Source organism: Pongo pygmaeus, chromosome 8, assembly GCF_028885625.2.
Source record: "Pongo pygmaeus isolate AG05252 chromosome 8, NHGRI_mPonPyg2-v2.0_pri, whole genome shotgun sequence".
Taxonomy (NCBI): Eukaryota; Metazoa; Chordata; class Mammalia; order Primates; family Hominidae; genus Pongo; species Pongo pygmaeus.
Genome location: NC_072381.2, coordinates 107,939,565 through 107,954,697, shown reverse-complemented (window position 1 = coordinate 107,954,697; position 15,133 = coordinate 107,939,565). Strand labels below are relative to the sequence as shown.

The window sequence follows — 15,133 nt, the reverse complement described above, 5'->3', positions numbered from 1 at the left end:
CATGGGCTGCGGACTTACAGCTCCTTGCAGAGCATCAGGCAACAACCGGAGCCTTTTTGAAGGTGAGGCCCCTCTCCAGAGAAGGGCCTTGGGGTGTCCCAGCTTCCTCTCCCCGCAGTGGCCTCTGTGACAAGCAGCAGGGAGGACCCTGGCCACCCAGATGGCAGCACTTCTCCAAACCCAGGATATGCGAGAATAGAGTTAAAAATGCAAATTCCTGGGCTCTCAGAGATTCCCAATGAGTCTAAGCTAGGCCTCAGGAATCAGCACCCTTACCCTTTTTTTTTTTTTTGAGACAGGGTCTTGCTCTGTTGCTTTGTTGCACAGGCTGGAGTGCAGTGACTTATCTAGACCTACTGCAACCTCTGCCTCCCAGGCTCAAGCAGTTCTCCCACCTCAGTCCCAGAGTAGCTGGGACCACAGGTGTGGTGTGCCCCACCACGCCCAACTAATTTTTGTTATTTTTTGTAGAAACAGGGTTCCGACATGTTGCCCAGGCTGGTCTCAAACCCGAGCTCAAGCAATTTGCCTGCCTTAGCCTCCCAAAGTGTCAGGATTACAGGCGTGAGCCACAGCAAGGCATCAGCCCTTTTAACAAGCTCCCAAGACATGCTTGAGACTTTGAGAAGCTCTGCCGAAGTGGATGGGGGTAGAATGTCTTTTTAATCTTGCCACCCCACCTCCACCCCTCCCCAAGGCCAAAGCCCCAAGTCCAAAGGAAGTATGGACCTCAGTGGTCCCCTCTCCCTATGGGGTCCAAGGCCCAGCTAGATTACATTCTGTCTCTAGGCCTGCAGCCCTGCACAGTGCCTGGCACGTAGTGTGCACTCAAATATCTGTGGCCCGAAGGAGGTAAACTTTGCAAGACTCGTAGAAAGGTGTTTCTCCTTTGTCCTCAGCTAAGAGCACATTGGCAGAACCTCAAAGAGATGCCGGGGCCCAGGTGGCATGGGGCTGGGCCTGGGAGGGCCTGGGAGGCCCTGGGCAAATATTTGTCAAATGAACCCAAGGCCAAGAGCAGACGGAGTCAGTGCCCGATGAACTGACATTCACAGGCCTGGAACCAGCTGGACCCAAGGGAGCAAAATCAAGGCAAGGAGGGCAGGGGCCCCTCCCCACACCGACGCCTGAAGATCCCAGGCCTGGGGGGGATAGGGGAACAGGCGAGGCAGGGAGTGGGACTGCGCCATCAAGTTTATTAGAAGGTTGGATTTTGGTGTGTGCTCTAGACAGATACAGAATAAATACCTGCGCCTTGAGAACAGGAAGTCCACGATTCATACAAAGTGCTCACTACAGGAAGTTGCTGTGTCAAAATCCAGGCAAGGACCCAACTCCGGGCAGCCCCTCCTCCCTGCTGACCTCAACAAGGGCTGTGCTATTGTTTTTTATTTTATTATTTCTTTTATTTCTCTTTATTATTATTAATATTATTATTATTTGCTTTTGCTGTGGTCACTATCATTGGCAAAGTTCCTTTTCCCCTTTCCTGGACATAGGGGTCCTGTCTTTAAAAGATTCCACTCTGAGGCTGAAGGTGCCAAAAGCTGCTTGAGAAGTGGCCTTTGAACTCCGTCTGGGAAGATGGTGAGGAGAAGGAAGCAGGAGAAATCATTCTTGGTTTAAAAAAATTTAAAAAAACAAAAACAAAAGTCGCACAATCTAAAGGTCATTCCTTACTCGATCAGTGATCAAACTGCCCAAAAGGAAAACAAGAGGAGAAACAAGCCCGGGGCCCTGGGCGTTCCTCCCGGGTCGGGTAAGAAGGGTGGGACCCCCAAGCTTTCAGGGAAGCCGAGGTTCCTTCCAGCCACGGGAGTGTGAAGGGGAAGGAGAGGAAAAAAGGAGAAACAGAGAGAGAGCTCAGCGCCTCGACACAGACACTTTCCCATCTCCAGGGCCACCTGCGGTCCTGGCCCAGGCCAGCTCCCACTGTCACCTCTGCGTCCAGGAGATTCATAATAAAAAAAAAATCAAAAACAAAGCCAAAACCGAAACAAAATCCAAAAGGAAAAGACCTGGGGCAATGGAATGAGGAACAGGGGAGGCGAGGAAGGTAGAAGGGCAGGTCTCTGGATGCATAACTCCCGAGCCCGGGGCCGGGGAGGAAGATTCCCCAGCGCCCCGCCGCCTGCGTGGCGTTAGCTCGTCACGTAGTGTTTGGTGGACGGCTGCCCATACACCCTGTAGAAATCCTGGTGGCCGGGCTGCTGGGAGGCGTCAAGCCAGTCTCTGACCGCCAGGCTGGGAAGGGACTGGGGGACGGAGGGTGTGGGCGGGAGCGGGTGTGAGTACTCCTGCGAGGGCACTGTCCAGGGAAAGTGGCCGGAGCGGGGGTAGGGCTGGTGGCCGCCATGGTTGGCCACGGAAGAACAGTAACAGTTGTCCACAGAACAGACGAGAATCTTGCGGCCGCCATACTGGGGGAGCATGGGCTGCTGGGCGGCGGAGCCATTGGGATACTGCGATGGGGGGAACACGGGGCTTGAGTGCACTGGTTGGGCGCCGCCCGGCAGGGCCACCAAGTGCTGCGTGGAGCTGCAGGGCCCCAGGGGCTGCCCAGACTGGCCCTCACCGCTGGCTGTGCCCGCCGCCCCGTACTGGCCGCCCACAGGGCCCGACGACGTCTCTAGGAAACTGGCCTCTGGGAAGGCCGTTGAGTGCTTGCGCTTTTCCGCCCCAGAGCTGCTCACGCCACAAGGGTACAGTGGGACACTCTGCAGGAAGGGCACGGGCGTGCTGAAGGGGCCTGTGGAGAGTTGGGGCAAAAGTCGCCAAAGCTCCCACCCTAAGCAACCCAGGCCTCCTCTCCCTGGGTTGGACCTGGGGACCATTGACACTTAGAGGCCCAAGAATGTTACATCTCAGGTGATGCTTGCTCCTCTGCCCTTAGGAGGTACAGAATAGTTATATCCCCACTTTAAGCTGAAGAAATGGAGGCTGGGGAGGTCATGTTGCTTACCCACTGTCCCATAGCTACAAGTGGCAAAGCCAGGATATGAGGACAGGTCTCCCACACTGGGCCACACTGCCTCTTGGAGGGAAGGCTCTGGCGCTGAACCCCTCCCCAAAGGGCCCTGTCTCCCTTCAGCGGAACACCCCACCCTCACCTTCTAGCATTTTCCGCAGCTGCTTCTCCTTCTTGGCCACCTCATTCAGGAAGAGCTTGGAGTTCAGGTGGCCGATCTTAGGCGGGGAAAGGCTGCTGCTTGTGCAGGTCTGGGTCCTGGGGGCAGTGGACGGGGCATCTGCTGTGAGGAGGCATCACCGGTGAGCCCGCCCTACCTCCCCGCCATGGGCCTGGCCCCCCTGCCCTCCCCAGGATGTGCCCCTGGGAGGGCTGGGGCTGTCAGCTTACCTGTCCATCAGGATTTTCACAGACTTGGTGTTCTGTTGGGGAGAGAAAAGAGTCAAGTCAGTGGAAAAGGCAGCCCAGGGAGAGCCCGGGGAGAGGGGAAGACAAAAGCTGCCCCCCGAGCCTCCCCCAGGCGGGGTGGATCCTCTCATTCTGGATAGAAAGTGGCAGGGGTGGGGGTGGCCATTTGTGGAAGAAGAGCTAACATCTACTGAGCTCTTGCCACGTGACCCAGGCATTGTAAGTGCTTTCTGTGCATCCATAACTTCATCCAGATAGCTACCCGAGGAGAAGGGCTCTGCAGGCCCACACTGTTTTAGCTCAAGTCTTTGGGGCCAGATGTGTTTTGGAATTTGGAATTTTTTGGATTTTATAAGGAGAATACAGTGCCTGTATCATATATTACATATCACCCCAGCAAGGGACAACAATCTAGTACATCTACATTTCTGCAGCAAAATGTTTGAATTTTCATACTAAGCAAGATAAAGACCATAAATTGCCTAACATCAGTTTAGGTCAATTTTTGCTGTTAAATTAGATGCCAAAATTTGTTTGTTAGTTTTCAGAGATGTTTATAAATATGGAATTGTGGATAAAGAATAGTAGACCTGTATCATCAACACCACTTTGTAGGTGAGGAAACAAGGCCCGGGATGTACCTATGACTTGCCCAAGGTCACAGTGCTAGAAAGAGCAGGCAGGTGGATCTGAACCCACGCATGCTTGCTCCAAAGGTAAGGGCATGTGAGCTACAGGTGGGAGAAACTGCAGATCCCAATTTGGAAATGGCCCTCTGGGTGCCACCAGCCTGGTCCTGAGCCCAGCCCACCTTCATGAAGCTGACATCCTCCGTCTTATCAAAGAGCAGCTGCAGGGAGCCCAGCAGCTTCTTGGCCTCCTGCATGCGCTCCCCGAGGTGCAGCGCCTGCGCTGCGTTCTCGCTGCAGAACTTGGCCTGGGCCTTGTCCAGGACCTCCACTGTCTGCCGCAGGTCCTCGTCCAGCAGCTGGTGCAGCTTCTCGTACTGCAGCCGAACTTCCTCCTTCAGTTGGTTCACTTTCTCCTGCAAGTACAGAGGGCAGGAGTGGGCAGGCAGGTGAGCACTGGAGACCTTTGGTTCCCCCCCCTTACCCATCTCACATCCTAGAACCCTAAGTCGCAGGCTGCCCCAGGCTCCCAGGGGCAAGGTCTGACCTGCCAGTTCCCCACTGGTAGCACAGGGCTCTGGGCCAGCATCCCCTGGCACCAGTGGGCATCCACGGACAGTTCACTGAATGACTGATGGAGTGGTTCTGGCATAGAGCTACACAATCAATCCTTAGTAAGGAACTCACCCAAAGCCCTGCGCTCAAGCCACCCCCACCCCGCAGCATGGCCTTGGGCTTAGCTACCTCCACCAGGCGCTTGTCTGACTCGAGTTTGTACAGCTGGTCCTCAATGTCCTGCTCTCGCTCCTCCAGCCGGTCCTGCTGCTTCATGAGCATCTTCTGCAGGGACATTTAGGTGGGGGTATCAGAGGGACTGTGGCTCCAACCCTGACCCATGCTTCCCTCTACACAACACATGTATCCTATGGATCCTTTGACCCGATGGCACCAAGCCTCTGCTACCCAGCCCGTCTGGCCCCCTCCAATCCCAGGGGCCTATTCCCAGCTCTCCCCAGAATAGCTTCCCATGCATATTTATTTATCTTATTATTTTTTTAGATGGAGTCTCACTCTGTTGCCCAGGCTGGAGTGCAGTGGTGCGATCTCGGCTCACTGTAACCTCCGCCTCCCTGGTTCAAGTGATTCTCCTGCCTTAGCCTCCCGAGAAGCTGGGATTACAGGCGTGCGCCACAACGCCCAGCTAATTTTTTTGTAGTTTTAGTAGAGACGGGGTTTCACCATGTTGGCCAGGCTGGTCTCAAACTACTGACCTCAAATGATCTGCCCGCCTCGGCCTCCCAAAGTGCAGGGATTATGGGCGTGAGCCACCATGCCCAGCCCCCATGCATATTTAAACCCTGAGCTTTCTGGGGGCAGGGCTAGACCAACCTCTGTTCTAAACACTTTTCCTGTACAGATTTATCTAATCATGCCAGTAATGTCATGAGATAAGTACTATCATTATTCTCATTTCACAGAAGAGGAAACTGAGGCCTAGAGAGGTTAAGTAATTTGTCCACAGTCACACTGCTTGTAAATAGCAGAGCTTGGGCACAAACACAGGTGATCTGGCAGCAGGGTCCGTTCTTACCGAGGCTGTGCTGCCTCTCCCTGGGGAGCATCCTCTAAGAGATGAGTACCCTAAGATGCAGGGGGTCAAATTCCCTTCCAAAGCCACATGAACCTCTGTCCCAGTCCAAAGATCTCACTTTACCCTCGCCTTACATTAGGGGGCATCAGGCCAGCCATTAGGGGGCATCAGGCTAGCCATTAGGGGGCATCAGCTCTCAGCCTTGTTCTTAAGACTGAGAGCTAAGACTCTGGAGTCCTGGCTAGCTCCCTCAGCCCCCTCAGTGGGACCCAGGCAGAAAGGAGATTTGGGGTCTCTTAAGACCTGAGGCCAGGCTGCTGGAAGGTGCTGGACCAAACTGCTCTTCTCAGCTCATCATCTCCTGTCCCCACAACCCCTTTCCTGCCAGTCACTCCATCTCTCCTGCCCTCCTCTCACCAGATATGCCTCTTCAGACAGGCTCTCTCCCCTGCTCAAAAACTCTCCGTGACTCTGTCCTATCAGCTACTTTAGCATGGCAATGAAGGCTCTTTTACACCCTGACTCTTCCAGCCAGCTGGGCTGGTATCCTGTCCCCAACCCTCCGCACATGGAAACTCCCTGCAGCTCTAGGTACATTCTTCTGCAGCCCACAGTGCCTCCTCCCTCCCCTGTCTATCCTTCAAGGCCCAACTGAAGTCCCCACTCCTCTAGGAAACTTTCCATGACCCCTGCTCTGAGGCTGTGCAGGTCCCTCCCTGTCCTGGCTACGGGGTGGGGCTGTCCCATTCTGCCCTCCCTCTCAGGTTGTGCTGTCCAATATGGTAGCCACTAGTCATATGTGGCTATTTAAATCCAAGTTAACAAAAAATAAAAAATAAGGTCGGGTGCTGTGGCTCATGCCTGTAATCCCAGCACTTTGGGAGGTCGAGGCAGGCGGATCACCTGAGGTCGGGAGTTCGAGACCAGCCTAACATGGAGAAACCCCATCTCTACTAAAAATACAAAATTAGCTGGGCGACGTGGTGCATGCCTGTAATCGCAACTACTCGGGAGGCTGAGGCAGGAGAATCACTTGAACCCAGGAGACGAAGGCTGCAGTGAGCCAAGATTGCGCCATTGCACTCCAGCCTGGGCAACAAGAGCGAAAGTCTGTCTCAAAAAAAAAAAAAAAAAAAGTTAAGTATCAGTTCCTCATGCGCCAGCCTCATTTCAAGTGCCCAGTACCTACATATCACTAGTCTCAGATACTAAAGTTACAAAATGTTACCATCATGCAGAAGTTCTATTAGACAGCACTATTCTGGAGTCTTCTAATTGTCTCACAAACCATGGTCTCATCTCCCTACAAGACACAGGGCCTCTTAAGAATGGGGATTTGCTGCTGTCTTTCTCCACCTCCCTCCAGAGGCAGGCCACACAAAGGCCTGGGCGGCCTGAGATGCATAACAAATTCACTCAATAAGCCCATGGTTTCCACACACAAAATAAAATTTGCAAAGCAGCTCTGTGTAACCACAGACATTCACAGTAACTGTCATGCTGCAAGGAGTGGTTCTCTTTCTTCCTCTGTGGGGGCCTCAAAGTAACCCTCCAGTTCAACCCCATGACTCCCATCCCAGCCACTCCCAGCTGGCCCCCCGAAGACAAGCTGCCATCAATCCCTTCCTCACCCCGCCAGCCCATTTTACGTAGGGGCAAACCAAGGACCACCACAGACTTCAGCCTGACCCTATTTTGTGTTGGAGGCTACTGTGGAAATAACCAGAATCCTGGGAGCAGGAGGAAGTGTGGGGGTGAGGCTTTTACCTTATAAGCTGGGTGCAGGGGGCCCACACACAACTTAACCTTTCAGTGACCCAGGACAGGACCTCTAAAAGAACCAGACCTGGGAGACCTTGCCCTGCTCCCAGAAGCACCAAGAGGCACAGGAATCTGCTGCCAGCCCAAGGGTCAGAGCCTGACAGCACACCCAGCATGAGTGGGCAGGCACAGGGGCACCTGGCACAAAGCTGCACACGCACGTGGGAATACCTTGCCACCTGAGCCCCGAGCCCGCCTCAGGTATGCTGGCGGGCACAGCCAGAGGTGCAAATGCATTTGACCCAACCCCCTCACAGGGAAGGCTGGACCTCCTGGAGGCCCCAGACAATGGCGAGAGGCCTGGCACGATGGTGAGGTGGCCAGGACACTCTGGGAACATCAGGCCCACTGACCTCCCCTGGAACAATTGGCCCTCAAATTCTTGCCTGCTGGTTGCCCCATGCCCACCCTCAGGAGGACAGGACCCCCCAGGTGCTCCTCAGAGTCCAGGCTGCTCCCTCCATCCAGTGCCCAGGACATCTGAAAGGCCCTGCTGGCCCCACACATCTCGCACCACGGGCTTACTGCATGGCTGCTTCTCCACGACCAAACCCACCAGGAGCTGGTTCAGGGCGGACTCAGGTGAGTCCCCGGGGAGGGGTAGGAAAGAGGCAGCTCCAAGGTCCCAGTGCAGCTTCCTTGAGGACAGGAACTGAGCTGTCCACACCCGCCCCGCAGGCTGGTGGGTGCCCCTTTGCCCCATCCCTTGCTGATGCCCAGGGAGTGACCCCTCAGGGCACAGCAGAGGGAGGGCCTTCCTGTCCAATCCTGGGGGGGTGGGGCTCAGCCCCTTCCCTCTTCTTCCGGGCTTTCCTCAGTCTCCCCTGGCAGCACTTCTACCCTGGGAGCCGGCAGGGTCTTCCCGAGCTTCTGTCTGTCCCAGGCACTCTGGGTGGGACACTAGCCCAGGCCACACAGTCCCTAGCAGGTGGGAGGGTTTCATTTCCCCCTCCTGCTGCTGAGGCCACTGGGCTCCTGTCTCTGCTGCAGGGGTTGGAGTGAGAGCAGGAAGGGGAAGGAGGCTGGCCAGGGGGTGCCAGCCAGGGAGGAGTCTGGGGGGCCGCACTGGCCTGGCCTGCTCTCCCTCAGGGCCAACTCCTGCTACAGACAGCGCCTGGGAGAACAGTGGGAGCTGCTGCCGCTTCAAGCCTGGGAAACTGGAAGGAAGATGGGAAATACCCGCCTGCTGTCCCCTTCACGACCCCACCCCAGTTCACCGAATGAGCAAATCAGGTTGCCAAGACACTGGAAGATGCTGGAAGACAGGCAGCAGAGGAAGCAAGGCCCAGACCCCCCACCACCAGCAGCCTCCTTTCCATCCCAACCCCCACCTGCCTCCCCAGGGAATGGCTAAGAGCCAAGGCCCCACTTCCCACCTGGGAAAAACCCATAGCTGAGATCCGACTGGATTTCCCAGCTCAGTTCAGAGCAAGTACTCTCTGCGCAGGCAGGTGGGCTGGAGGCACCTTACACATGCCACCGCCCCAACCCCCCACAACAGTGCATGGCCTGGACTGCGTACACTGGAGCACGCAGGAGCAGAGCAGAGTGGAACGTGGCCTGGGCTAGAAGCTCTGGAGGCCCAAGGCCACCAGGGAGACTGGGACTAGGTGGGGCCCAGGGAGGGCCTTCACACACCCCCAGCCCTGCCTGTCAGGCCTCAGGCCTTTGGTGATCTGCCCGGGGCCTGTGAGGACAAAAGCATGAAGAATCAGGAGCCCCCATTCCCACCCTCCACCACCTGGGCCCCCACTCCTCAGCTTTGCCGCTGCTTCCTCTGACTCCCCTCCCAGCCTGGAGCAGGGAACGCTGAGCCCCTATATTCCTGCCCCAGGAAAGCCTCATGTCCCTCTGGAGACTGACTGGCCAGGCCAGCTGCCATTTTTGATGCCAGACTAGACTGGGCAGACGGGTGAGGCCTGGGGACTCTGGGCTGTATAAAAGTTAATAAATAATAATAAAACCCTCAAGTCAACCTTGAAGAGAAACAAGGTCAGGAGGAAACAGGGCCCCAGGGACTGGGACAGAGGCAGTCCCTAGGTTTTCAGACAAGACCAGGGCTAGCTCCAGAAGCCCCTGTGGTGGTGGGAGGGGCAGGGCAGGGAGGGGCAAGAAGAGGGGGCTGGGCAGCCTCTTCCTGCTTAGGTCCCTGCCCGGCCAGCTCCAGCTCTGGCTCCAGCCCCCTTCTCAGAGCCACCCCATCCTAACCCTCCCCTACTCCTCCCCCTGGTCCCTGTCTCCATCTCTCCCTGGGTCTCTGGGCCCATAGCACTCTCCCCTTTCCTCAGAAAAGCTTCTGCCTGCCCTAAACCCCCTTTCCATGCCTCAAGCTGCTGCCTTGGGCTATCATGTGAACCGAACCCCAGGCTGGGGAAACCACAAGCTGCAGAGGGAAGGGACTCCAGGGCAGGCGCCAGGGCAAGGAGAGAGGCAGCACCTCAGATGCAAGCCCGGCAGACCCCAGAGAGGGCTTCCCAGCTGCAGAGTGGAATTAGCTTTTGCCATGCAGAGAGCAGCGCTCTGGGGCAGCAGAACAAAGAGGCGAGAGAGAAAGCCCCCCTTTGTCTGGCTTTGAATGCCAGGCCAGCCGGGAAAGGAAGGCTTTCCCAGAGCCAGGGAGGAGGCCAGCCAGGCCAGCCTGCTCTGCCCGGGGCAGGGGCCCAAGCCGGGCTTGCTCTGCCTCGCCAGACTGCGCCCAACACAACAGCGCAGGACCCTTTCGGCTCCTACCTCCAATACCCGCCACAGGCTTACCCCAAGGGGAAGCCCATCTTTCCCTCCTTTCCCCAACAACCCCACCACAGGGGGAAGTCCCAGGACCCCTGACAAACTCACAGCCACCAAGCAAGGATCACCTGAGCGGGCACTCACACAGCAGCACAGTAGTGCTGCCAACTGTCAGGAAGGCACACTCAACTTCAACTCGCAGGCACTCAGCAGGCCCGGCAGGCAGACACGGCTGCGCAACTAGGGACTGAAATCAGGCAGGCTGAGCCTTCTCAGAGACACCCATGTGAGATGCAAAAAAATCAGTCACATCCAAGATACACGACCCAGACGTGCTGGCTACACATACACACACACACACACCTGCAGACAGACACGGATGTGCGGCCACCCAGGGCTGCAGGAGGCAGAGTAATAATAGTGTGTGCATAACAGGTGCCTGGCCATGTCAGCAGGATCCTGGGGTGGGGGTGGGCAGCTGGGCCTCTGCCTGAGGCTCCCTTTCAGGGGCAACGGAGAAAGGCCAAGCCAGGGCCTCCTTCCACGAAGACTCGGGGTGGCCAAAGAAGGGGCCACATGACCCTCACACCACAAACACACGTGCATGCACACAAACACACACACCCCTGCAGGAGTATGGTCTGCTGTAGGGAGAGGGAGCTGTGAGGTCTGCACTGTTGGCGTCAGGCTGCAGCCCCAGCCTCAGCACCAGCCCCAGTAGAGCCAGCCCTCACTCTCACTGTGTACTCAGAGACAGATAAATGGAGAGGAAACCCAGGATTCCCTCCAGGGTCTCAGGGTGACCCCTCCAGCCACCGGCAATGTGCACAGGATACCCTCACTCCAAGCAGGGGCAAACCCCACACTGGCCCAAGCAGTGGGATCTGCTCCCCCAGAGAACCTCTTCTTGACTCTGAACCTCTGAGAATGCAAGGAACAGGGTCCTACATGTCCGGCCTTGCTCTGGGACACCAGGGATGATGCAGAAACACAACCGTAACTGCACAAGACTCAAACAGATACACCTGCACAGACACATAACGCACCACATACCTGCAGGCCCCTCACACATGCAACCGAGCCTGCTCTTAGGTCTTCTTTCCATGTCGTGGGGGGTCATGAGATAAGGATGCCCCCTAGCTCCCACTAATCCCTCATTGCTTAGATGAACCCCTGAACCTGGGGGCTAGGAGGGGTCTGACCACTCAGGGAGGGCTGCCAGGCCTGAGCCCACCTGGATGTCCAAATCTTGGGCCCTTAGCTCAAAAGAGCACCCCTTGGAAGAGGTGCTCCCAAGAGAGCATCTCATGGGAGATCACATTTAGGGTCTAGGCACATCCTAGACAATGGTCTCGGGACCATCCAGTGAGTATCCAGGCCTCAGGGCAATGTGGGCGACACACTGGCTTCCCAAGGGAAGATTAGGGCAACAACCTGCTTGGGCCTGATTCTAAGAGTCCCCCTTGTAGTCCCCCAGGATGGATGGAGGACCTGTTTGTCCTCCTGCTGGGTCCCTGCTCTAGGCTATGGCCCATGTGCACCTGTGGATGCTGTAAGTATATGAGGGTGAGACCACCAGGGAGGGGTTAATTGGGGTTTCCTATTTCTAGCCAATTGACAGGCATGTCAGCAATCCCCCTGGGAGGGCAGAAGAGGACGCACAAGAAGCAGAGCCTAGATTTGAAGGCAGGTGCCAGGTCTCTGTGCTTCTGCCCCTGTATCCTGGGGAATTCTATGGCCCTTGCCCACAACATCAGCAAAGGCCCTTTAAGGCAGACTCTCTCCGGGAAGGGAAAAGGGGCCAAGGAAGAGCGCTCCACCCACTCCCCCTGTTTGGCCTACAGAGAGTGCAGAGGGTTCTTCCATTTAGGTTCCTATGGCTCACCCCCTCCTCTCCCTCCTGGGAGGGCAGGCAGGGCCCCTATTCCTCCACATTCAATAAGTCAAACTCATACTTGAGTGACACTGGGCTACTGAAGGGTTTCCAACCCCAGTGGCCTGGGGCACCATAAAGTATCAGGGGCCTGGGGAGGGGGAACCTGGAGAAGGATGAGGCTCAGGCTGCCACTGCAGGGCACAGCTGCTGAAAGCACAGAATTGCACATCTGGCCCTGATGCAACCCATTACTTCTGAGCCTGCCACATCAGGCACAAGAAAGCACGCGCACGCACACACACGCGCACACACACCCTGCGGAGTTGCCGACAAAGTTCAGTGCCTGCTTCCATCCAATCCACGAGTCTGGAGATGAGGGGCCTGCTGGGGGGCACCCCAGGGAATACTCTGCATGCACATGCCACCCACCCACTCCTGCCTGCGCCCTGAACTGTAGAGACAGGAGACAGGTGCATTGGAGGGCGAAGCACAGTCTCAAAGACATTCAAAAACACAGACACCTAAAGCTATCCTCCTACACCAAGTCAGGTATAATGACGTTTTCTCCCCCACCCCAATTAAAGACATCCCTAGAACTCAGACCAGCTACAGCAGCACTGTGGGTGCGGGCAGGCATCCGCGCGTCGCCTAGGTTGCTGCCCCTCCCCTGTTCCTTTCAGCCACATCTCCTTTCCCCTCCTCTCATTTTCCACTGCCAATCCCAGGACAGAACTGGACAGCCCTCCTTTCTCCTGCCTCTGCACTTTTCCCGGCCTCCTCCCCCAGCCCTTCCATCTTTATTAATAGCAGCAGCTTCCCAATACTGGGGAAAGTGTGGGCTGTGCCTGCCCTGAACGGGGGTGGAGGACACAGGGGGTGGAGGACACACTTCCTTTAAGAAACCAGAGGCCTATCCTGGCACACAAACCCAGGGCTAGTCCATCCGATTGGAAACTAATTATACAGCAAATCGTATTTGCTGTCCCCGCCCCAGCCTGTGGTGGCCCTCCTGCCTTTTGTTGGTTGTATGTGTATGTTTTTTAATTGCTAAACAGTGACTCATTCTGACTGGTCCCCCCACACAGGAAACAGCCCCATCTCCAATCATGCCCTGAACAGAGCTTCCTCATACCCAGCCTCCGAACTGGCCTCCACTAACCTCCAGGGATCCCCACCCAGAGACACTCCCAGTCCCACCAGAGCGCAGCCTAGCCCCCAGATATCACACCCAAGCCCCAGGCCCCAAGGTGGGGCTTCAAAGAGGACTCCTCGGTGTCAGGCCAACCGCTTCATTTTGGTATGACTCAACCCTGAAAGCCAGAGGACTGGGGAGGGACCTAGGAGGAGCCCCCTCCACTGAAGGGGACGGAAGTATTGCCTCAGTCCAGCTCCAAAACCAGGCCCAGAGGCCTGAGGGGGGAGGCGGTTTGACATTGGCCGCGGCCGCAGGGTGTATACAATGGGAGGGGACGCGGTTCCGTAATCACCCAGCCGGCAGCCCAAGGGAGCCAGCTGCCTGAAACCAGATTTCAAGGCGGCTCAACCTTAAACCCACAGGATTCTTTTTCCGTCTTCCACTTCCCCTCCCCAAATGTGGGAGGGCGGCGAGAGGGCTGGGCTAGGCGAGAGGGCCAGGATGATGAAGACACATACTTGAAGGCTTGTTCATGCAGCCCGTGCGACACACAGGCACACAGGGCAGCGATTCTCACACAGGGAGAGCCGGCTCTCAGGAGGAATCCAAATAGCGGAGCCGCTGTCGGGGCCTCGCTGGCTGCCCAGGCCCTGTCCAGAGAGATGGCCGGAGTTCTGCTCTCCCTCCGGAAACTCCCCCCAACCCCCCCAATGTGTTTCCAATAGCGCTGAAAACTAACATGGCTGCTTTTGTTTACTTCCTCATTGGTATGCCAGCATCATGGATCATGTCAGCCACAGCAGCGGCACCGGGACACTCATTACATAAACAGCAGCTGGAGAGGCAGGACCGGGGTCACTGCCTCGGTGACTTCCCGTAGGGCCTACAGCAACAAGACTGGGGGAGGGAGCTGCGCACCACAGAAAAGCAACACCCAGACTCTACCCCTGACGGTCCCACACCCCAATCCCATAAAGCACTCAGAAGACGGACCCTGTGCGCACAGGTGCGAGAATGTACCAAGTAGCGACCCGGGGCCCTTCTTCCCATGACCCTGTCCCCAAACTTTCAGAGAAGAGTTTGGCCAGGTGCTACTGGCCTGATGTCACAAGAGTCAGCCTGTCGGGATGAGTGGTCCCGGGGCGGGAGAGAGGAAGGGACTGTGTGTCTGTGTGTGTGTGTGCGCGCGCGCGCGCGTAGGGTACTTGCCCGGATTTCATTCCTTCGGATCTCCACGTCGCACACCGAGTGTCCCTGATGCGCGCCGCTGTAGTAGCAGCAGTACTGGCACACGGCCACCTGCTCGGCCTCGCAGTGGTAGAGGCGGTAGGCGTTGTGCTGCGGGCAGCTCCAGGCCCGCACGTCGTCCGCCTCCACCAGGAGGTGCCCGCGGGCGGTGGAGGGCTGCTGCAGGTGCGTCTGCACGTGGGACTGGCAGCAGGGCGCCTCGCAGCGCAGGCAGACCTTCTGCGCGGGCAGCGGGGGGCCGCGGCGGCAGAACACGCAGTGCAGCGCCGCCGGCGGCTTCTCCACGTGCAGGGCATTGAACTTCTCCACGATGTTGGTGAGCTTCAGGTTCTTCTCCAGGCCTGGCTTCTGGTTGTAGGCCTGGTTGCACTCTGGGCAGCGTACAAGGCCGCTGTCCTTGGCCCACGCCTCGCCGATGCAGCCCCGGCAGAAGTTGTGTTTGCACGGCAGCTGCACTGGCTCCACGAAAACGTGCAGGCAGATGGGGCAGATGAGCTCCTCCTCGAAGCAGTTCTTCCAATTCTCCGCCATGGCGGCCGCGGGCAGGGGGCCGGGGCAGGCCTCCCCGACTCCCCAGCCCCGGGGGTCCGTCCGTAGCCGCTGTAGGCCCACCGAGCCCCGAGCTCCGGCCCCAGCCGGCCCCAACGGTCGCTCAGTCAGCAGCGCCTTCCGCGTGCCCGCCCCCCGGAGGAGGGAGCCGCGGTCCTCACGCCGCGCGCGCAGCCGGCTG

At 57.2% G+C, this 15,133-nt stretch overlaps 1 protein-coding gene across 1 annotated transcript; it reads right to left on the bottom strand.

Annotated features, from left to right (window-relative positions):
• Positions 1 to 1,176: 1,176 nt before the first annotated feature.
• On the bottom strand, positions 1,177 to 14,939 carry TRIM8 (tripartite motif containing 8). Its single transcript, XM_054436808.2, has 6 exons — positions 14,365 to 14,939; positions 4,750 to 4,845; positions 4,188 to 4,421; positions 3,359 to 3,390; positions 3,111 to 3,226; positions 1,177 to 2,749 (listed from the first exon to the last, which is right to left on the bottom strand). Exons 1-6 carry the CDS (start codon positions 14,932 to 14,934, stop codon positions 2,142 to 2,144), a joined length of 1,656 nt encoding a protein of 551 aa, XP_054292783.1. The 5' UTR covers positions 14,935 to 14,939; the 3' UTR covers positions 1,177 to 2,141.
• Between the last annotated feature and the right edge of the window lie 194 nt (positions 14,940 to 15,133).

Excerpts from the sequence above, each read along its gene's own strand:
- TRIM8 (XM_054436808.2), bottom strand. The coding sequence starts at position 14,934 with ATGGCGGAGAATTGGAAGAACTGCTTCGAGGAGGAGCTCATCTGCCCC. Across the intron at positions 4,846-14,364 it reads TCCGAAGGAATGAAATCCGG|AAGATGCTCATGAAGCAGCA; the intron begins GCAAGTACCCTA and ends ATGTCCCTGCAG. Across the intron at positions 4,422-4,749 it reads CAGACAAGCGCCTGGTGGAG|GAGAAAGTGAACCAACTGAA; the intron begins GTAGCTAAGCCC and ends CTGTACTTGCAG.